The 26849-nt window shown below is 46.8% G+C and overlaps 1 protein-coding gene across 6 annotated transcripts; it reads right to left on the reverse strand.

Annotated features, from left to right (window-relative positions):
- Positions 1-857: 857 nt before the first annotated feature.
- On the reverse strand, positions 858-22457 carry TSKU (tsukushi, small leucine rich proteoglycan). 6 transcript variants are annotated; one of them, XM_051779930.1, is made up of 4 exons: positions 22148-22297; positions 19659-19741; positions 13897-13982; positions 859-6523 (listed from the first exon to the last, which is right to left on the reverse strand). In XM_051779930.1, exon 4 carries the CDS (start codon positions 6516-6518, stop codon positions 5460-5462), a length of 1059 nt encoding a protein of 352 aa, XP_051635890.1. In that variant the 5' UTR covers positions 6519-6523; positions 13897-13982; positions 19659-19741; positions 22148-22297; the 3' UTR covers positions 859-5459. The 6 variants fall into 6 exon arrangements, with proteins under 6 accessions (XP_051635885.1, XP_051635890.1, XP_051635889.1 ...); XM_051779929.1 differs by lacking the exon at positions 22148-22297 and adding an exon at positions 20491-21332; XM_051779927.1 differs by lacking the exon at positions 13897-13982 and having other exon boundaries at positions 861-6523; positions 22148-22291.
- Between the last annotated feature and the right edge of the window lie 4392 nt (positions 22458-26849).

The following is a 26849-nucleotide window of genomic DNA, read 5'->3' on the forward strand; positions in this document are numbered from 1 at the left end:
GCGCCGTGACACATCTACCGCTAACAAGGAAGAGGAGGGAGGGAAGCCTGTGGTGCAGAGGTCCCCATGGGCGGTGACAGGGGTTAGAGGACATCACCACGGTGGTGGGAAAGTTTCCAGGGGCAAGACTTAGGTGGTTTTTTTCAGGTTGATTCAGTCCCCTGCTGTGCACCCAGAGTGAAGGCTGGGCCACTGGAGTGAATGGAGCTGGGAGGGAGGCAGCAACACATTCCCCTGCTTGAACCCCCTTGCACCCGGCAAGGCTTTTTTGAGGGATGTGCAGGCACAACAGCACAGCGGGCTGCTGCTTTCTCTGGGGTGTTCCTCTGTGGCAGCATGAACCACTTTTATTTTAATCCCATTAATGAAAGGCAGTGCAGGGGTGGGGATGGGGCAGGAGGGGGGAGGGTTTGTTTTGGCGCTGAGGATGGGTGCACACAGGCATACAAATGCTAGGAGACAAAGGCTGTGATTAAGGGCTGGTACTCCAACTCCCTGCTTATTACAGGAAAGGATTTATCTGATGGCCTAGTTTCAGCTCCAGTTTTCCACCTTTTAATCAGGTTCCCAGGTCTGCTTGTCCACTCATAAAAGGAAGGAAGAGGAAATCTCGGGGTGATGGAGCAGGAATAATGCTCTATAAACATGCATGGGGCAGAGGGTTTTGGTACCCCAAACTTTCCCAGGAGGCAGACTCCTGGGCAGGCAGAAGGATTATGCCCAGCCATGCAGCATTATTTTCTGGCATAGCAAGAGAGCATCCATGCTTTCCTGCCTGACCAAGCCAGGGTTGTGTGAAACAAACGTGCTGGAAATAAAAACCTCCTGCAAAATGGAAAATGTACAGAGGAGCAGCTATTTTTAAAAGAGACAGCACCTACTGCTGTTATGAAGTCAGTCACATAATCAGTTAGCGAGGGACTTCTGTGGACTGGCAGCTGACAGCCAGGAGAAACAGCTCCAGCAGACTGATGAGAAGGAAATGAGTTTTTGGCTTCTACAAGATGCATGTTTTCTAATGAAGAGAAGAATTTCTGTCCTGTGCTGCCCTGGGCACAAGGTGGATGGGGGTAATTGACCCTCAATGTCTTTCCCAATGTGCTGGAAAGAGGAGTGAACTGCTGCTAACTCTCCAGAAGACAACACTGCAAGCAAATGCTAGCTCAGCCACCTCTTGCCCCTCCCTAACCCAGCCTGTCCTTATTGCCCAGCATTTGCTGAGGTTTTCCTGCTTCTAAAAATGTTCAGCCTCTAATTAAAATGCCCATCTTGCTTGCCAGGGCAAACATATCTGGCCACAGAGCTGAGTTGGTTCTGGAGACAGCCAAAACTTGCAGCTAACCAACCTGTCTGGCTTTCCTGGCATGGGTGGCTTTCCTGGCATGGGTGGCTGGTTTATGTCTGACACTAGGTGCCCACCACACCATTTTATCAAGCTGACAGCAGCTTCAGGAAGCTGGCATGAGGGCCTCCTCAGCTTATGCAACCCTGAAGCCACCATGTGCCTTTCCTCCTCTGTGGGGTCATTAGTACTGTTTCAGATGTTCACACCCCATTGGTGAAGAGGGAACATACATGGGCAGTGTGGAGGTTCATGTGTCTGAGGGAGGCTTGCTTGCTTCTTCCCATTCAAAGGACTTTGGAAAGGGTATTTAAATAACAATTGAAATAATGTTTTAATTAACAACAATTAAAATAATATTTTAATTAACAATAATAGAAATAATTAATTAACTAATTTATTAAATAATGAATAAAAATCACTAGAAAAATAAGACATTAAGGCAAGGCCCCAAAGGAGTACTGGGAGGGACAAGGAGCATCATATATGTGGGGCATTCACAACGAGGTAGGAAAAGACAGCTTCAGACCCATGGGTCTGAGGACAGTGTCCCTCCTCAGGAGAGGAAGACATTCTCCACTGCTCTGACTGAACCCACAGCCCAGGGCAGAATGGATTCCATCCAAAAGGAGGGAGATCTAATGGTCACAGCCTTATGGTCAACAGCAGAGGAGCTGTCATCTCTAATGGTTGGTGGTGGCTTTTCCCTACAATCCATAATAGTTCTATGAGCAATATCTGGCCTCTTCTGGTGATTCCACCCCCCAGGTTATAGTCTGACTGTACCTTGTACGTCATCCTGGAGGACAGTGCAGTTTGAGGAAGCAGATGAAGAACTAACAGCTTCTTCCGGGCAGCCTGCAGCTCTGCCTGCCTGGCTGGAAGATGCAGTTCTTCCTTCAGGCTTGGAAGGAACAGGAACGCTGCAGCTACACAGAGGCAGTTTACTCAGTGAGTCTCTGCTTGCACCACTTTTATACACAGCATCAAGAAGTACTTAAAATTAAATTTACTATTTAAGAGTAGGAAGACCCCTCCAGAGAGGTTTCTATTTATTCTTTAGGTACAATGGCTTTGCATGCCCTTAGCCCTCCATGCAGCAGCCCCCACTCCTCAGAGAGCGTTGCTGAGACTGGATCATGTGTATCTCACTGCTGAAAGCTCTGCACTCTGGCAGTCTGCTGCTTTCTGTGCCATGGCATCGCTTCTGCACCCATTTGCTCCCTTCCACACACACAGAACCATAGAATCCTTAAGTTTGGAAAAGACCTCTAAGATCATGGAATCCAACCATTAATGCACCACTAAACCATATCCCTAAGCGCTACATCCACATGTTTTTAACACTTCCAGGGACTTGTGTGTGGCCTCTCCCCACATCACCCATGCTACAAATCCAGCCTTTCTACACTAGCAGACCATGTCCCAGATTGGCTAAATCCACGAAGAGGTCTCCGCTATTTCTTACAACCTTTGGAGCAGATCCTGGAGCAGGGAATCTGTGTGACATACTCTTGTGCTGCTTCATTGCCATGCATTCCTAATTTCCTTCAAGTCAACCAGTGAAGGTCTCAAGCCTTTCTGCCAGTGAAGAGCACGGTGAGCCAAACACAGTGGGACAAATCCTGCCCCCAGTTTGGAGATGCAAAACCCATGACAGTGATGAGGATAAGCAAAGCGGGGAGATAAGCTGTATTGCACTTCAGACTCAGTGACAGCTGTCACCCTCCCACCACTAAAGCAATAAATCTGGGGGATCTGGGTTTATTCTCCTCCAAACCACTTTATTATATTGTGAGTAATCACAAAGTCTTACAATGCTGCAGAGGTTCTTTAAAAAAACGAACTTACACAGCGACAGTATTTGCCAGCTTTTGCTAAGACTAGTTTAGCTAGCAGCTAGCGTGAGATTATACAAGGAAATCTTGCAGTCTTCAATTGGATTGTCACATTGAGTTTTAAGTTTACCACAGCACTGAAAAGACAGTAACTTTGACAGTAGGTGATACCCCTAATGTTTCATCTATGTACAGACTTAAAAAATTAAACAATTTTCTCTTTTTAAAAAAATACATTTTCTGCCAGCAGAAAAGAATTATCTTAAAAAGGCAAGATCAACTAAAAAAACCCACTTCTTTCATCACAAACTGCCCCCATCTTGCAGTGCAGTTGGTTGCTGTTCCCTTCAAGATCTCTGCCAATAAGCAGTCCCATTGCCTTTTTAAGAAAATCAATGTGTTTTCTGTGACTGTGAATGCTGGTTGAGCATTGCTAAGGCTCAGTAGAGGGGTAAAAGCCCCAACACTGAAGGAAGGGGTAAAAATCCCACCCTAAGGTCTCCAAACAAATTACTGAAATGGACATAGGTGGAAATGTGAGAGACAGATTTCAGTATCCAAAGTGAGGCGTTGACTCTGACTTTTGTGGAGCCAGTGGGTTTCAACCATCCCTGAAGTCAGCTGCTTTGAGCAACAGAGTTTCCATTTGCAAAGACCACCGGGCGTGTGAGGATGAAACCTGAGCTTCTTCCAACACTCCAGAGGATAGTTGCGAGATGGGTTTATATCTGCATCACCTTTACATCCATCTCCCTGTATCAGTTTCAAACATTGATACAAGGCTGGGTTTACAGATCAAACTGCAGGTCAGTTCAAGCAGGACCCCATTCACAACACCCCATCCCCCAGGACAGAGCTTGCCAGATGTGGACCAGACCTCAGCAGTCACATCCATTGCTGCTATAAGCAAGTTGAAGGCTTCATGCATGGCATTTAGTCATCATGAGCTGCCTTCTCCCACTTTCTCCTAGCCTGGAGGAGAAGAAGGTCCACAGGGACTCCCCTTTTCTTTGCCAGCATTTCAACAGTGGAGTAAAAAATGATCAAATCTTTGAGGACCAGGATTTTTATCAGATTTTGGTTGTCTGCCAAGTAGTTGTGTGAGAGAAAGAAAAGCCACGACTCTGGAAAAAAACTCAAGATCTTTTCTCTGATAAGCAAAGTGCTCCACGGTCACTGACATCAGTGCTAATTCTTCCCCTGGCACATTCTCAAGAGCGTTTTTGTGCTGGAAGTTGCCTCACATATGCCCAGATGAGTAGCAGATGTGGTGTTCAGATAGGGAATGTCAGCATGGAAATAACTTACTCTCATATCCTCTAGGTCTGCATCTTGGTTTGATAAGGTTGTCAAGACAAGAATCCCTGTCAAAGTTTCCTTCCTTCCAAGCTTTCCCAGAAAGGGAGGAGGGATTTTTTTTCTTTTTTCTTTTTTTTTTCTAAGATAGGCTACCTGATCTCTTCCCTTTGCAACCTCCTTCATCGAAGGCTGGTTCCTGGATGAGATATGGCTGTTGGCAGACCCCTCTGCTTCCCTTCCTCTGCTGCACATAATTTCTGAGCAATGGTTTGCTGAGGTTAAAAGGACAAGAGGTTGCCAAAGCTGAAACTAATTTAATTAGACATGAAAAGGATAAGGATGGAAAAACAGGGAGAAACTTGTGGGAAAAGTCATTGACTTAGGTTTTGTTGCACACCTATGCAAGTAACATGTAAAACCCAGCACATTAGGAGCACCCTGTGTTCAGCTTTGTCTGGAAATGTTTCTTCAAGACTGAAAGTGCATGACAAAGAACAGGGTGCTGCTAATGAGGGCAACATCCAGAAGGCACATTTTGGGGAGTAATAATTAAAAAAAGGATGATGCATGGGTTTGTAAGTAAGCAGCTACTGAGTTGGTACATTTTGGTGTGTGCTTTGGAGAGATGTAGCTTTGCTCCTACAAACATGTCTGAGGCATGAAGGTTTGCTCTAGGCTGATTGTTCTACTATGGGACCTGCAGAGCAGCTTGGCCCCCATTGTCCAGCATCACTGCTCTTGGCCAACATGATGAGTGCAGGACCAAAATGCACCAGGTAAAGTTTGGAGCCTGCAGATAACGTGGGCCAAGATTTGAGAGTTTATAAAATGCACAATCAACTAACTATTGGCATATACAAATATATGAATTATTGACAGTTTTACAAAAGGCACACTGCAAGCCATCTCAGTCTGACACCTGTACAAATTCCATGGCCCTCCACCCTCCCTGTCCCACCCCCTCTTGTCCTCAGCTTTCATCACGAAACATAAGGTGCTGCTGCTATGGACCCATGGCTGTCATGGCAACTGAGGACTTCTTTTTTGGTCAGCCCAATTTGTCGGTGGTACTGTCCTTCTTTGATAGTCTTAAGACACTGTATGTTCTTCCCCAAGGTGATGCTTTTGATGGAAGGCAGATATTTCAGCACAGTCTTTGGCAAGGACGACACACCTGTCCCAGAGAGGTTGAGCTCTTGTAGGGAGTTCAGACCAAAGATAACTTCAGCAGTCAGTGAACTCAAGTTGGGATTGTTGGATAAATCCAGAACTTGAAGGGCTGAGAGTTCCTTGAAGCTATGAGGAGATAACTCTTGAAAGCCACGCAGGCCACTGAGGGATAAATGAATCAAATCTTTCAGCCCTGTGAAGTCTCCTTTCTCAACCTTAACTAGAGGGTTCCCATCAAGATTTAAATATCGGAGAGGAATGCCTTGAAGGTTTGGCACAAATGTTAGCCTGTTTCCAGAAAGATTTAAATTCTGGATGTTGGGGATGCTCTTTTTATGGTGCCTTGTAATTGTGCTGAGCATATTATTGGATAGATCCACATTCAGGGATTTTCCTTGACCTTTTGATGCAAAAATATCCATAGCTATATCCAAGAGCTTGTTATTGCTCAAATCTATGTCACCTAGAGGAGAACTGGAGAAACAGTCTTCTGGAAGGACTTCCAAAGAGTTATGACTCAGATCTAAGGACTCCAGGTACCGAAGCCTGGAGAAGGTTGTGGAGGAAATCTTGGCAATTTTGTTGTAGCTCAGGTCAAGACTCACCAGTGTGGTGTATCCAGGGCCCGTAAGCATTGATTCATTTATTGTTTCCAGTTTGTTTGATGATAGATCCAAGTAGGAGGTATCCAGAGGTATTGGGACAGGAACAATATGTGAGCCTATTCCACTGCAGTCCACCTTGGTCAAGCTAAAGCTGTCAAAGAGACCAAAGGTTTCCACTTCACAGTGGCAGCCGGGGAAGCAGGTTTTGGTCATACCAAAACAAGGAAGGAGAAGCAGCAAATTGAACCAGGCCAGGAACTGCATTGTACCTGGAAAATAAGGCAATAAGAAAAGAGATTAACTGCTGTAGAAATTACTTTATGGAAGATGTGTAACTCTTTGAGCTGTGCATTCTTCTCCTCTTTCTTTCCAAAGGGATAGGTTAAGAATACCCTTAAATAACATGGATATCCCAAACACCCCAGTGGGAACTTAATGGAGAAAACAAATTGGGTCAACATATCTTTGCACATATAACCAAGTTAAGACAAAAGTGGAAATGAGCTGCAAGAACAGTAGGCTGCCTTAAAGCACAATCTATCCAACATGCATCCTTTTGACAGGACCATGGAAGAAGCTAAATAACAGCTCAAACACTGAGTCATTTTACAATCTGGAAAACTTCAGCATACAAAGGTCTTCATGTCAGAGCATCCCTGTGAGATTTGGGAGCACCGAATTCAAGACCCTGAATTGACAGGTTGGAGAAATCATTTAGACTGTGGGAGTCTTAGGTGTCCAAAAACCTTATCAGAAGAGGAAAAAGCAAAGTTCCATTCAAATTTTCTGTAGGGAATAGAGATAATGGCATCATCAAAACAACATCTGGGATGAACAGCTAAAAAGGCCACCTGCTTACTGCCCAAATGGACACAATGTCTCCCTTGGTTAGACTTCAGATGCAAATTTAGAAGTTTTTAGGTAGGTACGATCATGGCTTTCTATCAGGTGGCTAAAAACAACCCTCCTTGGGCTGGTGGCAGTAGGACAGACAACAGCCCCTTGGCTCCTCACCTAGCAGAACAGAGGAACTGAGGGTTGCTCAGTATAACCCAGACTTTGCTGTGGTGGGCTCAGCCTCCTGCACAGTGGAGAGAGACAATTTGCTTCATATAGAGCCTCTGGGGAGCCTTTGCTAATTACAATAAGTATTCTCTCTGATTAACAATACCAGCAAGCAAGAAGCTCTCTCCACCCCTCTGGTTTTGACCCTCCTCCATCCAAAACATTTCTGTCCCTCCACCATCACAGACAATGGAGGTAGAGAGCTGATCTACACCTCCCTGGCTCTGCTGGACATCTTCAGATCCCATCCTAACAGCTCCTTCACACAACTGTGGGCAACAGCAGCTGTGTGATTTCAAGAGACAGCCAAAAAAGCTTTCGCTCTGCATTTCTGGAGAAGGTAAATTGGAGCATGCCAGCATCCTGAAGGTCAGCAGTGGCAGCAAGGACTGACCTCACTGGTTCCCATTGCAGTCATGGGTGATGACTCCTCACGCCTTACAAACAAGGTCTCCAGGAGACCAGCAACAAAAAATCCCACCAAACCAGGTGAGCAGACCCGTCAGCATCAGTCCTTGGCTATGCTGCTGGCCATAAACAGACAGTCATGTGTCAAGTACTTATTTAACAAGAAAAAATTAAAAAACGCCCCTTTAAATGCATGTTCCCATCATTACTTCAGCCCCCCTGGTCTCTATTCTCACCTTTCCCACCACTCTTTAAAAGCACTTCATTAATTTCCTTGCAGTATCATCTTTCCCACGCACTCTTTGATCTAGCTGAGGCACCTTCCCCATAACCCTTGCACGTTCCCAAGACCATTTCCTAGAAATTCACACTTCATCTTCCCTCACCCACCCTGTGGCATCAGTTTCTCTCCCTCTTCAGCGTGATCTTCTTGGCTCTCATTCCCAGGAGACTGATTGGGGACTACTTGCCAATATGCAAAAGAAATGCAAAGGGGAAAAAATACTGCAGAAATATTGTCCTGACCACCATTATGAGTTGTCTGGCAGTGTCTCCCAGACCTCCTGCAAATAGAGAACAGAGACTGGGACTCTGGCCAAATTGCCTGCAACCAAACCACTGCTGAAGGCCAGCACGTAATTCTCTGGAGTCCATTATTCTACAGAAACAACAGAAAATCCGTAAGATGAGCCCTAGTCTCAGCCCATCTCAAGTGTTTCTTGAGAAAACACGTATGTGTGCAGAGGGGACACAGTGGGTAGAGCTCTTTTCTGCAGACATGTTTCCAGATATCCCTTTCCTAATGACATTAAGGTTAATCCCCTCTGGTTCTGCACAGAGACATAGCTTGCTCTCTTCTGCAGTCCCTCCTAAAACAAATACTACTCTTTTTCTTTTTTCATGAGGCTACATTTGGAGTGCATTGAAATGTTTTGTTACCAGGGAAAGTTAAAGCAGTGGGGAGCTCCTTGTAAACTGAAACTGCAAAAACTCAAATGTTAAATGGCTCACAGGAAGTACCTGCATTAGTGTCAGCTCAGCCTACTGGTATTTCTTCTCCCAGATTTCACCCAGTGGCTATTCCTGCTTGATGTCTCAACACAGAAAGTACCTCCCAACTTCTTCAAAAGCCCAGTTCAGTTCCTCATGGCATTGTTTTGGCTCTGATGGGAGCTGAATCACATACCAGCAAGTCCAAAGACAGACCAGTGTGATATTTGACTTTCCGAGTGCTGCTAAGGCCTTCATAATCTCCTGCTGGGGCATTTGAAGAAAGAGGACAATCTCCAAAGTCCTAGCTTAACTGGGAACAGACTTTTTAATAGAGCCTGTAGTGATAGGACAAAGGGCGCTGGTTTTAAACTAGAACAGGGATGACTCAGACTAGATGTGAGTAAGAAATCTTTTTTGGTGAGTGTGGTAAAAAATTGGCACTGGTTGCCCAGAAGGGTGATAGATGCCCCATTCCTGCAAACATTCTAGGCCAAGTTGGATGGGGCTCTGAGCAACCTGATCTAGTTGAAGATGTCCATGCATATTGTGGGGGAGGTGGAGTGGATGGCTTTTAAATGGTCCCTTCCAAACCAAACTGTTCTATGATTCTATGAACTGAGACAAGAATCAAAACCAGTGCTGGGCTTCGATATGTGGTTGCTCAAACCCCTTTTGACATGGGAATTCCCTTCCTGATCAGCCTCAAAAATGATTGCCAGAAGTGGGCAGATACAGTGACTCCCACTGCAACATTCATCACTCCAACCAGCAGCAAAGATAAAACCTTACACAGCTGAAATGCAGCACACAAAGCTCAGCTGAGGTATTTGCATAGCATATATTGCCTCTTCCCTCCTCACAGCACTTCCACAAATTCTCCCTTTCTGGCTCTGCAATTGCTTTGCAGATGGGATACAATCCATTACTACCAGTTAAAAACTCCCTTATGGAGCAGTATGAAGCATTCACAGGCTAACATGCCACTTGGTTAATAGCACCGATGAAAGATAGGAGAAATAGTTACTGGTCATCTTCCAATCCAAGAAAGAGACTCCTGCATTGCCAGATAATCAACAAAGACCTTAGTCAGGTACAGGCATGCTTTATCATTGTGTGGAGCAATCGATAGCTCTCTTTGAAATGGGGAAAGAAACATGCCCCAGGCATTTACAGTTCATCTGTGTACAGTGTGCATTTGAAACTACATAAAATTGCCTTTGGATTGCTGCCTACCAGCTGCTTTGTTGATAAAGGCAGGAAGCCAAGGTATCCCCTCGTAAAAGGAAGAGGAGTTATCCTCTTGCAGCACTGGGGAGCTTCATCTGGGGGAAACACCCTGGACCAGAAACCATCAGCAGCATCACTTGGAATAGTGAGGGGAAAGTCACTGGGACAAAGCAGCCCACCCTGGGGCTGGTTCAGCGATGACATCTTCATTTCTATGGCTGTTGAGGTGTGCAGAGATCCCAGTGATAAGTTTTGGCCATCTAACAGGCCTAGGGGACTTGTTGAACCCACTGATTTCAATAGAAGCTGCAGGGGGTGCAACATCGTCCCCCATGTTTCTGGTGCCCATAGTGGCTGCAGGGCTCTGATTTTTATAACTTGCTCATCCTTTCTGCATGGCAAATGCTCTGAGACAACCTCAAGGAACCAGTGGTGGTTAATGGAGCCAATGTTGGATCAAGTTCCTAGCAGGGTTCTAGCCTTCTCCCCAATCCCACATCCCTCCTTGAGCCTGCAGATGCCCTGATACCTTATCCCTGCTATGCTGATCCACTGCAACATTGTGTGGCAGGACCCATACAGAAAACTCACACTGAGATTTCCTTGCCAAAAAGCCCCCAATATTAAAATCTGATTTTAAAACCAGACTGCAGAGGAATCCCAGGTCTTAGCTGATGGTGGAGAAAGGTGGAAGAGAGGAAAGCCTTGTTCCTTGTGTTGTTGGAAATTAATGTTTCTCATTACACTTGACTTCCTCCTTCTCCTCTCCCTTAAAGACTTTTCTCATTACGGAGATGAGCTAATGCCTCCCTCCCTGGATGAAAACCCATTGCTTGAGGACTGGTCCCCCTCATTGGGAATGCAGATATTTGGGCTATCTCCAGTTGCCCTGGCAACCACCAAGCTGGAATTCCCTATAGCCAAAATTCAAGGAATAATTAAAAAATTATACAAGGGGAGGTGTTTTAAAGTTTGTTGTTTGATGGTGTAGGGACACAGTTGCCTCATTCTTCATTCTGCACCCCTCAACCTCCCTGAACATGCGCCTCAGCAAAGTGTCACAGCTGGAATTGGGGCTGAAGACCCAAAATCACCCAGTGAAGCTTGAGGTATATGAGTAAGAAGGGCAAAAACACGAAGTTCTCTCTACGGTGGAGTAAAGGGAAAGGAATTGCTCTAGAAGGGGATGAAACCTACCTAAGACCAGACACATTCTTGGAGATACCCTCTATCCCTTGTCCATGGCAGAATAGGATGCCCAGTCTCCCTTGTTACTGCTTCCCACCCCATTCTTGGCTGCATCTTCCAAAGCCAAGTTCCACACAATAACCAGGTGCACTGGGATGAACTAGATCAGCTCACTCATCCAGCAAAAAACCCCTAAGCTTCCTCTTTCCCCTCTACTGGGTCAGCATTTCAACAAATCAGGGTGATCAGCCACAGGGTTACCAGCTGTGACACAGGAGTGGGAAAAACAGGATCTGTCTTTTCCATGGCAGCCTACAGTTAGAGCAGATCAGAAATGACATGAATCTATAAGGCACGGTGGACAGATCCTGGTAATTTCCAAGGTTTTTTCCAATATTAATTCTGGATTAACAGCAAATAGAGCAACTTTCAAAGAAAAGAGGCAAAAAGGAAGGGCAGAAGTCCACCTATCTCAAATAGAGTTGTTGTTCTAGCAAAGGAGAGGGGAGTTGTATTAGCAATAGTATTTCATCAGAATGAAAATTTTGGGATTGTATTCTGCCTCTTACATCAGCCAAGTAAAGAAAAAACGAAGTCTTTATAGCAAAGCTCACCAGGCTCACTTGGCTGCCAACACTAATTGGGGTCAGGGAAAAGGAATTTTACTGGAAAGTGAAACAAGTACATAGGTTATGACAGAGGCCATAAATCCTCCAGACTGAAAAAAAAAAAAAAAAAAAAAAGAAGAGAGAGTTGGCTCATCCTCTCTTTAAATATTGGGGAGGCTAACTGGCAGCTGGAATGGTGGCTCCAGAGCACCAGGATGTTCCAGAGTTGCTTCTTTGACAACAAAATTGCATCAGAGATCTTTCTCCCACTTCTCCACCCATTAATTATTCTGTAAAATTAGAATAATTACCGTCTAAAGTGCAGCACTAGCAGCAGCTACACTTTTCCAGTGTGGACTCTCCCAGGCTGAGCTCAAATGACGCCACAGATGAAATCGTGGTTGGGTCTCCAGATCTCATATACCAGTTTGAGCAAACAGCAAAACTAGCTCAAACCAGCCTACACCCAGAGACCATTAAACCCTTAACTGCAGACACACCCCCTCTTCTGTAATAAAGAGACTGTTTCTGACAAGGTTACTAATTTTTTTATTTTTTTTTTTGGTGAATCCATTGAAAGTAGAGGTCACCCAGGCTTTTCCCTTATCTGCTTCAGACTGGCTCTTCCTGCAGAAAGGTTCCCCACATGCACACTGGAAAGAGTTGTATATACTCCGTCAATAAATATTATTAAACCTCAGAGAGAAGCTTTGGTGTAAACTGGAATGGTGTTTTCTGACTCAGTTCTTACTTTTTGTTGTTTGCTGCTTTGGAGGACACTTCTCAAGCAGTTCTGGTTTTATACTCAGTGTTTATGACTTGGATTTAGGGAGATGAAAGATAATGGGAATCCAAGAAGTATCTTTTTTTATGTCTGATCCTGCATTTTAGATGGGTTTGAGAGAGTTCAGTGGAATTATTCTAGGTGTCAGTAACAGCAGGATGAGAATTAGTCCCTTGGCTCTTCCAAATTACACTTGATTTCATGGAGCCCTCCATCAGGAGATATTGCACAAGTCGCTTTTGGGAGATAAGTTATCACTCTTCACACTGATGGTTTTATCACTGGGTACTACAAAGCTTCTCAGACAGCAGAGCCATCCCCAATTACCCAATATATAAAGAAGGGGATATGCAACCCTGTTTCCCTCACCAGTGCATACAAGCATTGGGATGAGGGGATACTCAGACACTGGGATGGTGGCTTTAGCCCTTATGGCTCAATGTAAAGAGACACCAAGGGCCTGAACAGGAGCTAAAAATCCTCCTGCAGGTGCCTGAGCACTTTTTACTCCATCTTCCTGCTTAGTGGCAAAAATCAGAATTAAATGCAGGGAATGAGAAAGAAAAAAGAAAATATTTCTCCATGAATTTCTTTCTGCTTTAATTATTTTACCCAGACGGATCATGGAGCAGATCCTCATGGAAACTTTGCTAAGGCACATGGAAAATAAGGAGGTGATTGGTGACTGCCAACACGACTTCACTAAGGGCAAATCCAGCTGGACAAATTTCATGGTCTTCTATGACGCTGTTACAGTGTTGGTGGATGGGAGAAGAGACTGATGTTGTTTTCCTGGACTTGTGCAAAGCATTTGACACTAATCCACACAACATCCTACTCTCTTTGGAGAAACATGGATTTGGTGACGGATGACTCAGTGGACAAGGAATTGGCTGGATGGTCATACTCAAACAGCTGAAGTCAATGGCTCAGTGTCCAAGTAGAGACTAGTGAAGAGTGGAGAAGCTGGATAAAGAGAGACAAGATTCTGCTCCCAGATCTGAGCAAGAACCTCACTGCTCTGCATCAGGTCTGTCTTTGCATAAGTTGAATCTCACCAAAACCCATGGAATTTGGGTTGTGGACAGCCAGAAGGGGCAATGAACGAAAAAACAAGACACCATTCCTCATTTTACCCAGACCCTAGTTATCTCCATTCACTTTTCCCCTCTCTGGACATAGAGAAATTACTGAGCCAAAACAGCAATGATTTTTGAGCATCTGACCCGTGTTCTCCATCCTTTAGGAAGATTTTTGTACAAGTTACAGGGGATGGAGTAGACAAGATGACCAAGGGCAAAGCCAAATTGTTGAGCATTAGAAGCTTTTCACAACCCCAAAGCCAAAACCAAACTTCCCCTCAACTCACCACGCAGGCTGCAGAGAAGACACGTAGGATTGATCTAGAGGGAACCCTACAGCTCCACATGGGTCTGTTTTCAAATATAGAATCACCTAGGTTTGAAAAGATCATTGAATTCAACTGTTAACCCAGCACTGCCAAATCCACCACTAAACCATGTCCCCAAGTGCCACATCTATGCATCTTTTAAAGACTTCCAGGGATGGTGACTCGACCACTTCCCCGGGCAGCCTATTCCAATGCTTGACAACCCTCTTGGTAAAGAATTTCTCCCCAGTTTCCAGTCTAAACCTCCCCTTGTGCAACTTGAGGCTGTCTCCTCTTGTCCTATTGCTTGTTACTTGGGAGAAGAGACTGACACCCCTGCTCAACTGAAAGTCTCTGCTCTAATTTTTTAAATGTAAAAAAAATTCCTTTATTTAATAAGGAAATGGAGAGACCTATTCAAATAATCTTTGTTTCAACTGTTAATGTCACAAATCCCATCTGCTTTGCAAGTGGTCACAGATAATTTAACATCCTAGTGTTTAAACAGCTAATAGTTCATTCCACTTGTGCAAGCTTCCCCCTCCAGCATCCCTCATCCCTGAAGGAGGAAATCAAGGTGCAGGGTGGTGTATTTTGGTCTCTGACAAAAGGAAACATGTGCGGGCAGGTCTGCCAGCCCATACTGTAAGTTCCAGCTCATTTACATTCATGGCTGAAATAGAATTTCTGCCACCCTGAGAGCTGCATGCCTTGAAAAGCCACATTTTGTGAGCAAACAGCAGCCCAACTCCCAGGAATTTTGCCTTGAGTGGGAAAATTCTGGTGCTACCTCCAGCATGGGCAAATTAGGAATTAAATTACCATGGCACCAGGGTTTGCAAAAAAATTCCCTCCTCTGCTCAGCCCAGGAAGCTTTCAGGGTAACAGCAGTTTTATTCCAGGTGGAGAAATTAGTCTCCCACGGCTTTTGAAAGCAATTTTGCTCTCCAGCCTCAAGTCAGGTTGTGCTTGTGCCCAGAGGGGGCATTCCTGAAAGGAAATTGTCTGCCAAACCTCCTGAGCGGCTGGGGGCAGGGGAAGGCAGGTGTTGGAGTGGTGTAGCACCTCCCAGTAACACCAGGAGGGATTCACAGGGTTTTCTGGGAGCAGACAGGATGTGAGCATCCCAGCCCCACCATTGCCTCCTGGCTATACCAGCTGCAGGACCGCTCAAACTGGGAGCATTGGCAGCCACACACTGCTTCCCAGCAGCCTGGAGTTGCACAGAATCAATCAAAGGTACCTGCAATGGATATAAGAGCTCAGGACTTGAGCTAAAATCACCCCGGCCATGACCACCCTGAATTCTTTTACCCACAACAATCCCTATTTCTCGTCCTCCCCCCTCTGGTTTTTAACTGTGAGCATTTCAAGGAACAGGAGATTTCACTATCCTGGCACTCACTGAGTATAACAGAGACCTCATCTCAGCCAGGAACACAAATATTTTCTTAACACACCTCAAACTCAGCCCAAATAGAATTTTTATCATAGTGACATGTCCCAGAACGGGAGGTCTCCATTATTTTGGCACAAACTCGGGAAGAGACCAGCCCTTCACATGGTGCTTCATAGCCAAAGGAGAGGTTTACACAATTTTATGCCAGTCTTGATGCATATTACTGTAGAAAGACCTGGTGAAGCTACAAACAGATCCCCCTGCCTGATCATCTCCAATGCCCAAGGACTCACTGTGAGGCACAAAGGGAACCTGTGAGTACCCATGCTTTACCAAATCACAGTAGTAACCTGGGCAGGATTAAACCCTCCTTCTTTCTTAACTAGTCAATTATTGAAAGCTAAAATGTTCACAGCAAGGTTCTCCTAAAGCCTCAGTCCTTGGTGATGCACACCTGACTGTCCAGCTGGTTCCTGTGCTGGATTCTGCTACAATGATGCTTTTTCCTTGCACACCAGCTCCCAGAGACATGATATAATTCCAGAGGAATGCACTCTGGGATGAACACCATATGATAGCAAGGAATGCTGAGAGGTGCAGCACAGGGAGGTGAAACCTACCCATGATGGATACTTGGTTTTAGCTGTTAAAAGAGCTGATTAGCCATGTCATTGTGCCCAGCTGGAAAATGCCACATGCCAGACACATATCCAGGGTGGCATATACAATGTTCCACCCCAGGAAACTGCGAGTTGCAAGGACCCACGAGCAGCTATCTGGTCACTGAGGGAAAGGTGTGATGTCTATGGATATATCCCACATCCCTGACCTGGTTTGCTTCCAACCACCCCAGAGGGCTGATCTGAACTGCAGGACCATGCTGCATGGGTAGACATAGATGGGTTCCCCTGGAGAAACTAAGCTAGGCAGGGGGAAGGAAGCAAATGAGAGGAGGGATGCTGCCAAGGAGAAAGTGATATATCCCAGGGTGATGTCTCTGTCCTTTCATGGCGAGATGCATCCCTCAGGAGCAAATAGCTCAACACAGCCCCATCATCCTGTAGCTCTAATGGCTTTCCAGTTATTTTTCCTTGAATCAGAGAATTATCAAGGTTGGAAAAGACCTCCAAGATAATTGAGTTTATTGAATTAGAGGTGGCTGCAAACCAGGTGTTCAAACACTGACAGCGCGCCTTGGTCCTGGTGCATCAGCACCAGCAAAAATCATGAGAAGGCAGAGGGAAAACAAATTCACCCTGGCTGGGCAACACCTCCCACCCTGGCAGAAGGATTTTAAGAGGACCCCATGCATCTTTAGTTTTCTGAAAGGCAGCAGCTGCCAACCTCCCTTCTAACAGCCCTGCGGGGCTGCTGACTTCAATAAGGAAGGACAAAGTGAGGAGACCAGGAGTTAGGCTGGGTGCCCCTTGGCACTGCTCCAGCTGGCCCAGGCTTCTTTGTGGGCTTTTTATTTATTTTTGTGGTTGTTTTTTTTTTCATGCCCAATAATCTCTGGGCCCCTTTGCCGTCTGTGGCTCTCAGCGTGCAGCTGCAGACCTTCCACTGAGGAGATAACAAATACAATCCTGGCCATTATTGTTGCAAACAGCACAGCTGGAGGCTCCCATCTCATTCCCCTCATGGCCTTTCTTTGCTCCCCCTCCAACAATTCTTGAATCGTGATGCTGCAAACAATGAAGGCCAGTGAAACTGCTTGGTAGGGCATCAGCTGGGGCTTCAGGAACTGCCCCCACCCCAGCAAAGCACATGAGACATTTGCTACACCTAGTGGGTCTCCTACAAGATTTGGGAAGGGGGGATTTGGGAAGGGGAAGGGGATCTAGGTAAAACTAATAAAGGGTTTACCAGCAGGGCATTGTCACCTCCATGGTTCCCACCCCAGATGATGTTCCACTGCCCCAGTGATGTGGTGGTGTAGTATCTCCTCAGCTCTTTTCCTTCCCTCCTTGGCCCAGGATCCTCCAATCCCTCTTGGCTGGTGCAGGATTTTGGAGAAAGATCATCTGAAGTGGGTTGGGAGAGCCATTTCCCCAGCAGGACCCATTTCTCACCACTGATGCTACCATGAGTCCTCATTTGCATGCCTCAGTTTCCCTCCTGACACCGTAAGAATGACTAGCACCAGGACCAAGAGGTGTTCGTTCCTGTGTGGGGATGGAGGTACCATCCCTGTGTTTAACTGGGAAGGGAGGACAAGTCACAACAGTCTGGTCTCACCCTATGCAGACACCTCCAGCCAACACTGCCACTGCCACACCTGGTCCAGCCAAATGCTACTGCTGTCTTTGTGCACCATGTCCAGCTCCTGCCTTGTCTGGACAATCTAGGGACACCAGCCCTGCTTTGTCTTCTGCAAAATGGGCAGTCAGGCTAGGGCACAGGGAAGGGGACATCTGGGGAAGTGGTTTTGGTGGAGAAGTATTTAAGTGCCTCTTGGCACTTGGCCATCAGTGTTCATGGACTCTGAAGTATGGCTGCAGTCTCAGTGACAGCCAACAGCATGCCTGCCCCTCCAGGGACCTCTGCTCACCTGTGCTGCTCACCTCCCCTGCCTCCATTCTGCCCTGATCTTTGGCCCTTGCTTTTGGTACTGCTCTGTGGCACCTCTGCCATAACATAGAGATGCTGTGAGTCATCTGGATGCAGACAACCATCTTTCTTTACCATTTAACCGTGTATTAAGCCACTTCCTAACCTCATTTGGTCTGATTTCACAGACAGGCAGAGTAAGACTTCCCAAATCACAGCATTCTAATACATGCCCCCCATAAGAGCTACATGGTGCTGACTCCTTGCACCCTGTTCCTTCCCTCAATGCCAGGAGAGGCCACCATGCATCATGTTGTGAACACAGGAGACAGAGACATCATCATGGAACATTTGGGGATGGTCCAGAAAAGCAATGCTCTCCCCCGTTTTATGAGACTGGCCAGGTTCAGAGTTACCCTATAATCCTTTGAATTGGAGATCTCTTGCAAGAGGTTGCAACACTCTAGTCCTGGATAGACAGAGGGGCTGCACCTTCTGCATGAACTGAACCTTTGCACTGGGATTAAAGGCTTTTGGAGAAAGGATCTCATCCATCCTGCTCTGTGAAACTTGGCCTCACCACGCCCCCTCCTACAGACATCTCATTCTCAAGGATGGGAGGAAAATGGTCAATTTTGAGGTCAGAGATGTCTCCTGTCCCACTTGGAGACTAGTCACACAAGCCCTACACACATGTGTCACTTCAGACATTATGGGGTTGAGGAATCACATCTAGCTTGACCTGTCTGTCACAACACAAGTTTGCCTTTAAGTCTTAATTTTTTCTGATGAGGATGATCTTATTCAAAGTAAAAAAAAACCCACCAAAATTCAGTAGAATTAGTCCCCATCCCTGAAAGTGTTGGCCAGGTTTGGATGGGGCTCTAAACAAGCTGATCTAGTGGAAGATGTCTCTGCCCATGGCAGCAGGGTTGGAACTGGATGATCTTTAAGGTCCAACCCAAACCATTCTGTGATTTCTCTCCCCACTCCAGGGTTTGAGTTGCTGGCAAGAATCAGGGAAAAGGAGTCAACATCACAGAGACACAGACTGCAAAAAAGAAGCAGGACGGGAGAAAGTGGAAGGAAAAGAAATCCCACAGGTACTGGCACACAGACATTACAGCACATGGCCCTCTGTCAGCTACGAAGTGAAGATAAAGTGCTTTTTTCCAGTTTGCCACTACTCTGACATACAGATTTCCAGCCTGCTTTATGCAACTCAGGAATGTGCCATGCTAAGGCAGCCAGGTTGGTTTAATCTCTTGCAGCATTTGCTCCCCAGAGCAGAGAGGCTGAGGAAATTCCCAGAGCACATATTTCCTTCTCCCCTAACGCACACCATACATACAATGAAAACTCCCAGGAAATTTAAAAAAAAATTGCAGTAAAAAAATCTCAAGGTTTTTCTCTAATGAATGGCTGTGCCGTTCATACATTTGCCTCGATACATTCAGGTGCCAAGTTTTAAGACAAGAAATGGCTTGCTCAAGCCAGCCTTTATCTCTTCCCAGCCCTCAACATCTCGGTGTTCGGAAGTTTCTTTTGATAGCCTGCCAAGGCAGCCAATACTGCAGCTACCGTGCAGAGCCTGGGGGTGCCAGGGGCAGGAGGGCTGCCGGACAAGGATGCCTTGTCTTATCCCACCCTTCAGCCTCTGCTTCTCCCTATCAGCCAGCTAACAAGAGAGGAGAAGAAGGAGGAGGAGGAAGGAGGAGAGACTGAAAGAGGATAAAAAAAAGCAGTTAGGGATGGAGGGAAAACTCTAAACCTCTGCGAGATGGTGGCTCACCTTTTTTCTCCCAGCTCTGTCTAGCACTGGGATGGCACACACGGCTGCTCACTGTGGGGCTGGGGAAGCACAGAATGTTTTTCCTATTAAAAAAAAAGCCAAAAAACTTTTGAATGGTTTTTTGTTTTACAGCTCTTTTGTCCCAATTTTCTCCCGCCCATTCAATGCTGGTTAATTTCTTGAACTCAGTTTTAAAGAATAGGGATGCAGGAGAACCTCAACCCAGCCCTACAGCCTTTCCTGCCAGTCCAACTTGTCATCGGAACTTAATGTCCCCGGGGATGCCTGTCATCATTCACATATTTTGTCATTGGTCCCCAATGCCTCTGACAGCAGCTGTTCAAATTCGTTCAGAAAACAGCAACGTCTCCCCTGCTCCAGGATGCCGCAAGGGAAAATCTGTCCCAGTGCTGCCACCCAACCTCCTGCCTACCCCGGTGTCAAGCATCACTCACCCGCGCACCCGCTCCAGAGATGGGAGGTGGCAGGTCCTTGTTGGGCCATTTATAACCCACACGGGAGCAAGCACCGCCCACATCTTCTCTGGGACAGGGACTGGCTCCCGTGGGTCATGATAGGACATGATCCCTGCCCTGCACCAGGGCGATGGCAGACACCGACCCAGTTTGCCTGTGAGCGCCTGGCTGCTGACAGCAAGCAGCCAGCCAAGTTTGGCCTGCAAATCCTCCCAGGGACATGCCAGCCTGCCTCTGGTCCTTCCAGCATCTAACACGTCCCGCGTGCTTCTTATTCCTGTAGAGACCGGCGAGACACTGATCTAACTCTGCCTTTCCCCAGCACCTCTTCTCCCGGTATTCGCTCCGCTCCTTACCGCTGCAGTAAGCCGGTGCTGCCAGCTGACCCTTGGAGCGGCGATCAATGCGATATTTCAGCGCAACGCCAGCCATCGGCACCGGCTGCTCTCTGCAGAGCAATGGCACAGTGTCCGCCCAGACAAGTTTCCTACTGTAACTTCAGTGAATGCTGTTATTCAGGCTCACGGCAGCTGATTTATCATGGCAGGCACACCGGGAAAGCTTTCCATTTGAGAGACTGGGGGCTGTTCGTCCCGCTGCCGCGATGAACAGCGTGAGCTCAGCAGGGCTCGCCGTGCTCCAATGTCTTCGCTGCCACCAAATTACACTCGCTAGCCGTGGTGGAGAGCGTCGGTTAACGGAGGCAATGCCACTTCCCCACGACACAAGCCACCAACTTTGTCCTCACCACCAGCTCCATCCTCACCACTCTCCTCCCAGCCTTCTCAAATACGAAGCAGGAGGACTAAAGCTGACAGACCCTTTTGTTTCCAGAGAGCTTGGCACGTGTTGTGGTTTACTGAGCTAATAAATCTGCCGTGGGCTGCGCCTTTTAATGACTGCAGCACTAATAACAAGTTTCCATGGAGCTGCTTAAAAGTTTACAGGGTGTGTGCGCTATGAGGGGAACCCCGGGCTTTCTAACCTTCTGTTTCAGAAGTCACAACCAGCAGCTTCCCTCTTTCTTTCTTCCTTTTTTTTTCAATGACAGAAAGAATAAATCCTGGTCTGCTTCCTCTCCTCCCTCCCCAAACACACCTTCCCCTCCAGCTTAATCCACTTATAGAAGGGAAATTCCCAAGCAGGGAGCTTTGCCGTGCCTTTATCAATGCAATCCGGGGAGAAAAGACCCCCCCTCTGCACCTTCCAGCTTCTTCACCCTATCCAGCCGACCCCTCTATGCTTTCCCTCCCTTCCCTTCTCTTTTCTCCCCTTACCTTGAGTAAACTGCAAAACCCTGAGAGCCTCCCAGCACCAGAACCCCAACAAAAAGCCCCTGAGAGGGGAGTGGAGGGCCGGGAAAAGAGGGGGAGGGAGAAAAAGGGAGGCAGGGAGCTCTGTGTGAAATCAAAGCCCCGAAGCCGAGCATGGGAGGCGGTGCGGAGCCTCCAGCTGCTGCTCGGATTACTCTGCAGCCGTGGCAATCCCGAGCACTCTACAAACCACCATTCCACTGGAAGAAGAAGAGGAGAAGAGATTCCAGCTGGAGAAGCTTCATGCGGGCTGGGGGCTCCTACGCACCCCTTGTATCTCAAAATTCCCCTTTGGAAAAACCAGAGGTGGAGAAAAAGTACTTTATCTCCACCCGAGACTTCTGTCCTGCCCCCTACCCTGCTACCCCGGCCGCTGAGCCCCCACGCGAGGAATAATTCATCACACCAAAAAAGTTTCCGCACTCTGAGGATGGGGAGGGCTTCCCAGCAGGCACCCCCGGGGCTGGCCCTGCGCATCCCCGGGGAGGTGATAGGGAGGACTCAGCCCATTTCGATACAGATAGCTCGCCCCCTCCCCAAAAATGAGCCCCCCATGGTTCTGCACACCCGGGGAAAGGGGGGGTGGCTGGGGGGGGGGGGGGGGGCGACGAGAGGGCACGCGAGGGGCAGGGTGAGGATGGAGCGGGGCAAGGAAGCGATGGGGGCCAGGGAGGGGATGGGGGCACAAGGAGGGACTCACCGGGGCCGGGGTCGGTTCCCACCGCCGGTCCGGTTCCCACGGCGGGGCGGCCGCGCAGCGCCGGTTCCCACGGCGGGGAGCGGGCGCCGCCGGGAGCCGGCAGCAGCAAGGCTTGGGGCCAGCTGTCCCCTTCTTCCCTCCTCCTTCTCCCTTCTCCTCCTCTTCCAAGGCGTGCAGCTGGCTGGGCAAGATGACTGCCCCCTTCCCCGCAGGAGGAGGGAGGAGGGAGCTCAACAGATGGCTGCACACAAGGGAACATCTGGGAGGAGGAGAAGGAGGAGAAGGAGGAGGAGGAGGAGGAGGAAGGAGGCAGGACTTGCGCTAGGCTGTGCCACTCCTGAACTGGCAGACCCCCCTTATGGGGGAAAGGAGGGGGGAGGTGTCAAGTCGGCTTTGCACACACATACACAGACACACTCCCTCTGCATCCCCTCTGGACAAAATTCCTTGTTGTCCCTTTGCTTTCTTACAAAAAGAAAGCTTACTTACTCCAGAGGTAACATCGAAGCACAACCTTGTTTCCAGCCCTGACCTCTGCAGGGCTGTATTTGCAGGAGTGAGTCCTATTCCTGAACACTGCCTGAACCCAGTTTTCCAGGCTTTTAGCGCCAAGGTCAGCTCTGGCACCCCAGGGTGCACAGAAGGATGAGGCAGCACCAAAGTTTGAGCTATGCCAGCAGGCAGGAAACTGGGGCTTATAAACTGTATGCTGCAACCCCTGGAATAGAATAACACCCCCCCCATCAAAGAGATATTAATCCACACTTTTGGGAACAGAGAGTCTGAACTCCATCACTGGAGGATGAGCTCCCTGGGGCTTTGAAATAGCAGCCCTTCACCAGAATTTCTTGACTATTACATGTAATGGCCTGGTGGTGGCTTGAGTCATGATTTTGATACTGGAAAGAGAATCAGAAGTCTACCTAGTGTCATGCTGCTGTGACATTGGAAAAGGCAAAGGGGATTGCAAAAGACCACAATCACAGAGGACATACCCTGTGGCTGGCTGCAGCTTCTCGAATTGCACCCCTTGTGTATTCGTGGCCTTTACCAGGTCCCAAGCTGTGTGGTTGCTTGTTTCTTAAGAAGTTTACTTTTAGTAGCACTGAAATACCCACATGCTCCATACTCACATCAGAGTTTGCTCAGACCATGACCCTCAAGCAAGTATGTTACTGAGATTTGTGTTTAGCATCTCTTAGTGATGAAAAATTGGTAAAAAGGGGGTTTTTTTGGCTCTGCTCAGCTGCTTTCTCCAAGTATGCCACTCCATGAAGATTTGCTGGGCAACTCCCACCCCTCCCAGCGACTCCAGCTCTGATCAGAGGGACTGAGGCTCGAGGCAGGAGATACTGGGGGTCTGAGGAAGATGTCACAGTTACTCCTCTCCACCCTCTGAATTTCCACATAAAAGTGTGGCTTATCTGCATTATGTAGTCTCTCTGTGCCCATGTCTTATGAGCTGCCTTTCAGGAATCATCATCATACCTCAAGAGCTCTACCAAGGGGTAGACCCAAGGAGCCAGAGAGAGGAAATCTCTGCTCAGGACTCAGATGACCCAAATGCTTTTTGGGGAAAACCATGGGAAAACCCCTTAATCTGGGTTGTGATTTTCTATGTAAACACCACGGTGGTATCTCCAGACATGAACAGTCTCCTGCAAGAGTCCATTCAGCCGGGTCTTTACACTGTTTACAGTTTATAGCTCTGGGTAGGGGAAGTTGTTAAGCTGGAAGCTTTTGTTTAGTTTTCCATTTTGTTCATTTTTTCCATGCCTCATGTTAGGCCTTTGCCATGTCAAAGTTGGTCTCAGTAAAGCAAAATGCCAGTTCAAAGCTGGACAAATTGGGAATTAAATCCTGTGACTGAGATCCAGTTAATATATACGTATATGTTAAGAAGTCCAGTGTATATATGTATATATATGCATATCTATATTTATGTATCTCTCTCTCTCCCTATATATATGTATGTATGTATGTATGTATATATATATAAGTCCAGTAGTCAGCACTGCCAGGACTGGTGATTTGAAAGGAAGAACGGGAAAACATGAATCTGGCTTAATACCTCTGAATTTTGCTAAAGAAAGATCTGTAAATTTTGTTTTCTTTATTTGCAGCCTAAAATAAACAAGCAATATTTTCTGTTAGATGGGACAATTGTGTACTCAGATATTTTGTTGGTCAGGTAAAAAATAATCAGCTGAGAGATGTTCTGGCTTGAACGTCTAATGCTAAGAAAGATTTTAATAGAAGTTCCCCAGTTCGAGGGAGTTGGCCAAAATCATGACAGGGAGAGGTCTGACAATTCTGGGTGACCTGTGGATAGGGATTAGCCCTGGTGTGATGCTAACAAAAAATTAGTTATGCATTCATCTGATTCTTAGGTACTTCAAACAACAACAACTGTACCAGTGTCTCACCACCATTACAATAAAGAATTTCTTCCTAACTTCTAATCTAAACCTCCCCCTGTCAGACAGTTTGAAGCCATTCACCCTTGTCCTATCACTCCATGTCCATGTCAAAAGTTCCTCTCCAGCTCTCTTATAGCCTCTTTAGGTACTGGAAGGTGCTCTAAGGTCTCTCCAGATCCTTCTCTTCTCCAGGTTGAACAACCACGACATCCTCATCCTGTCTTAATAGCAGAAGTGCTCCAGCCTTCTGAGAATCTTCATAGCCCTCTAGCACCCTCCAGCACCCTCCAGCAGATCAAACAGTTAGCTATCATGATAATACCGAGGTAATTTTTAGAGGACATTTAGTTTTAAGGTCATGTTTCCCACCATCACTATTTCTATTTCTTTGCCACATTGGAGCACATATTTGTAAAGGTAAAACAGGGTTTTTGCAGAGCTATGTGTCCCATGGGCTGAATCTTTACATGCAAAACCAACCATCCTGTATTTGGACAAATTTCCCCACCTGTCTCAGACAGTTCCCTGCCTGGGACACCAGAGGAGTGTGAAAGATGAAATGGAACTTCAATTTTATCTCTTCAAATAGGTCTGGGAACTGTAAGACATCTTCCCCCAGTTAGGTTCTTCCAGGGCCATGCTGAGCCTTCGTCATGTCTTCTGTTCCCAGAAGACACCAGCTCAGTTCTGTGTTTCTCAACATCTGATAGCATCATGCCTGGTTTGACTTGTTAAAATCCAGACAACTCTTAAGCCAAAGGAAAGTTATCTGAGTCACTCTGAGTTTCTCCTGAATAAATCCTAATAGACATGTCAGGCAAAAGAAGCTGAAGTGTGAATGAGGATGACATAAAATGGATTAGTAAGAAGAGCTAGTGTTGGATTTTTGCCTGATGATCTTTGAGTCCCTCCCTGAGATCTCATTTCCCTTCCTCTTATTATGCAAGCCCAGGAATGGAGGTTACTCATGCACCAAACTGTTGGAAAAAGCCACAAAGCCAGATCAGTGCTTTGCAATCCCTAATTCTTCTCTTCTCCCCCACATGAGAATAATCCTGCAGACGAAGGAGCCCTCCCTTTCTGCTGTGCAAGGAATTGCTCATAAACTCTCTCCTTTGTGGCTGAGATACAGTAGATGGCTTGGGAAGTTGTCCAAGCTTGATTGCATTTCTTACAGTTTCTCAAAAGGAAGAACTCACAGCATCAGCCAGGATGATTACTTATGGAAGGGTTTAGTTATTCCAAGAAGTTAAAAAGAATGTTGATGACAATAGTAGCAAACAACTATCACCAGGTCCCACTGGGAAAATATGAAAAAGGTAGGTCTACCTGTTTGCTCTGGGAATGTTTCCCATCCTTGTGGGAGTCCTGTAGTAACTCAGAACTAGAAGTAGAGATTTTTTTGAACTCCTGTAACACGTAAGACTTAAACAAAAAAGCACCTGTGTCTGTGGTTTTTGTTTTATTCAGAGGAGCACTCTACTGTGTACAGCCTTTGTCAAAAATACAGATTGTTCTGTAGGTTCATCCTCACCCTTTGTCACTGGACCACGTCTTATGGATGGGAGCCCACCTGACAGTAACTGACTGCAGACAACTCACTTGTTCTGTATTGACCAATGGACTGGTATGGAAGATTGTGTCATTGCTTTGCTCAACACGTTGATTGTATCTTTACTGACTGGGAGCCAGCAGGAAAAATACGCAAAGAATATTTGGGAAAGGAGGCAGAAGCCAGCTTCTCCTAGTGGAAGCCCCATGGCTGTCAGCAAGGGTAGAGGTTCCTTTTACTTGTTCTTCCTGCCTGGCCACATGAATTTTGCTCCACTTAGTGCCTGGTGATCCAGCTTGAGCAATACAGACAGAGGAGATCCTCTTCCTCACTGTTTATCCCCTGCCCCTGCTTTCCCCTCACTCCAACTGCTCCACAGCCTGGTGCATTTGATATTGTTTTGACTAGTGGGATCTATGGATTTCATCTCCTTTGGGCTGAGGATACTTTTTTTCTGCATTTTGACTAAAATTCAGCATCAGAAAGGCAGGACAGCCCTCTCTGCTTACTATTCTGTAGCCTGAGTCACGGAGTATCATGCAGGAGCAGAGTCTCCTATGGGGTTGCCTAGATGCCATTCACTGAGGGAGAACACAGGGGTCTTATTCAAGTCCACTGAATCATGGAATCACAGAGTGTTTTGGGTTGGGTTGGAAAGGACATTAAAGATCATCCTGTTCCAATCCCCCTGCTATGGGCAGGGACACTTTTCACTAGACCTGGTTGCTCA

The sequence above is a fragment of the Manacus candei genome, unplaced genomic scaffold, assembly GCF_025592945.1.
Source record: "Manacus candei isolate 608988 ecotype Guabito, Panama unplaced genomic scaffold, ASM2559294v1 h1tg000014l, whole genome shotgun sequence".
NCBI lineage: Eukaryota > Metazoa > Chordata > Aves > Passeriformes > Pipridae > Manacus > Manacus candei.

What these genes read in the sequence shown, in the direction of transcription:
- TSKU (XM_051779925.1), bottom strand. Translation starts at nt 22,406, where the DNA reads ATGTTCCCTTGTGTGCAGCCATCTGTTGAGCTCCCTCCTCCCTCCTCC. An exon ending in GGGAACCGACCCCGGCCCCG is followed by an intron (nt 6,524 to 22,147) that starts GTGAGTCCCTCC and finishes CTTATTTTCCAG; the next exon opens with GTACAATGCAGTTCCTGGCC.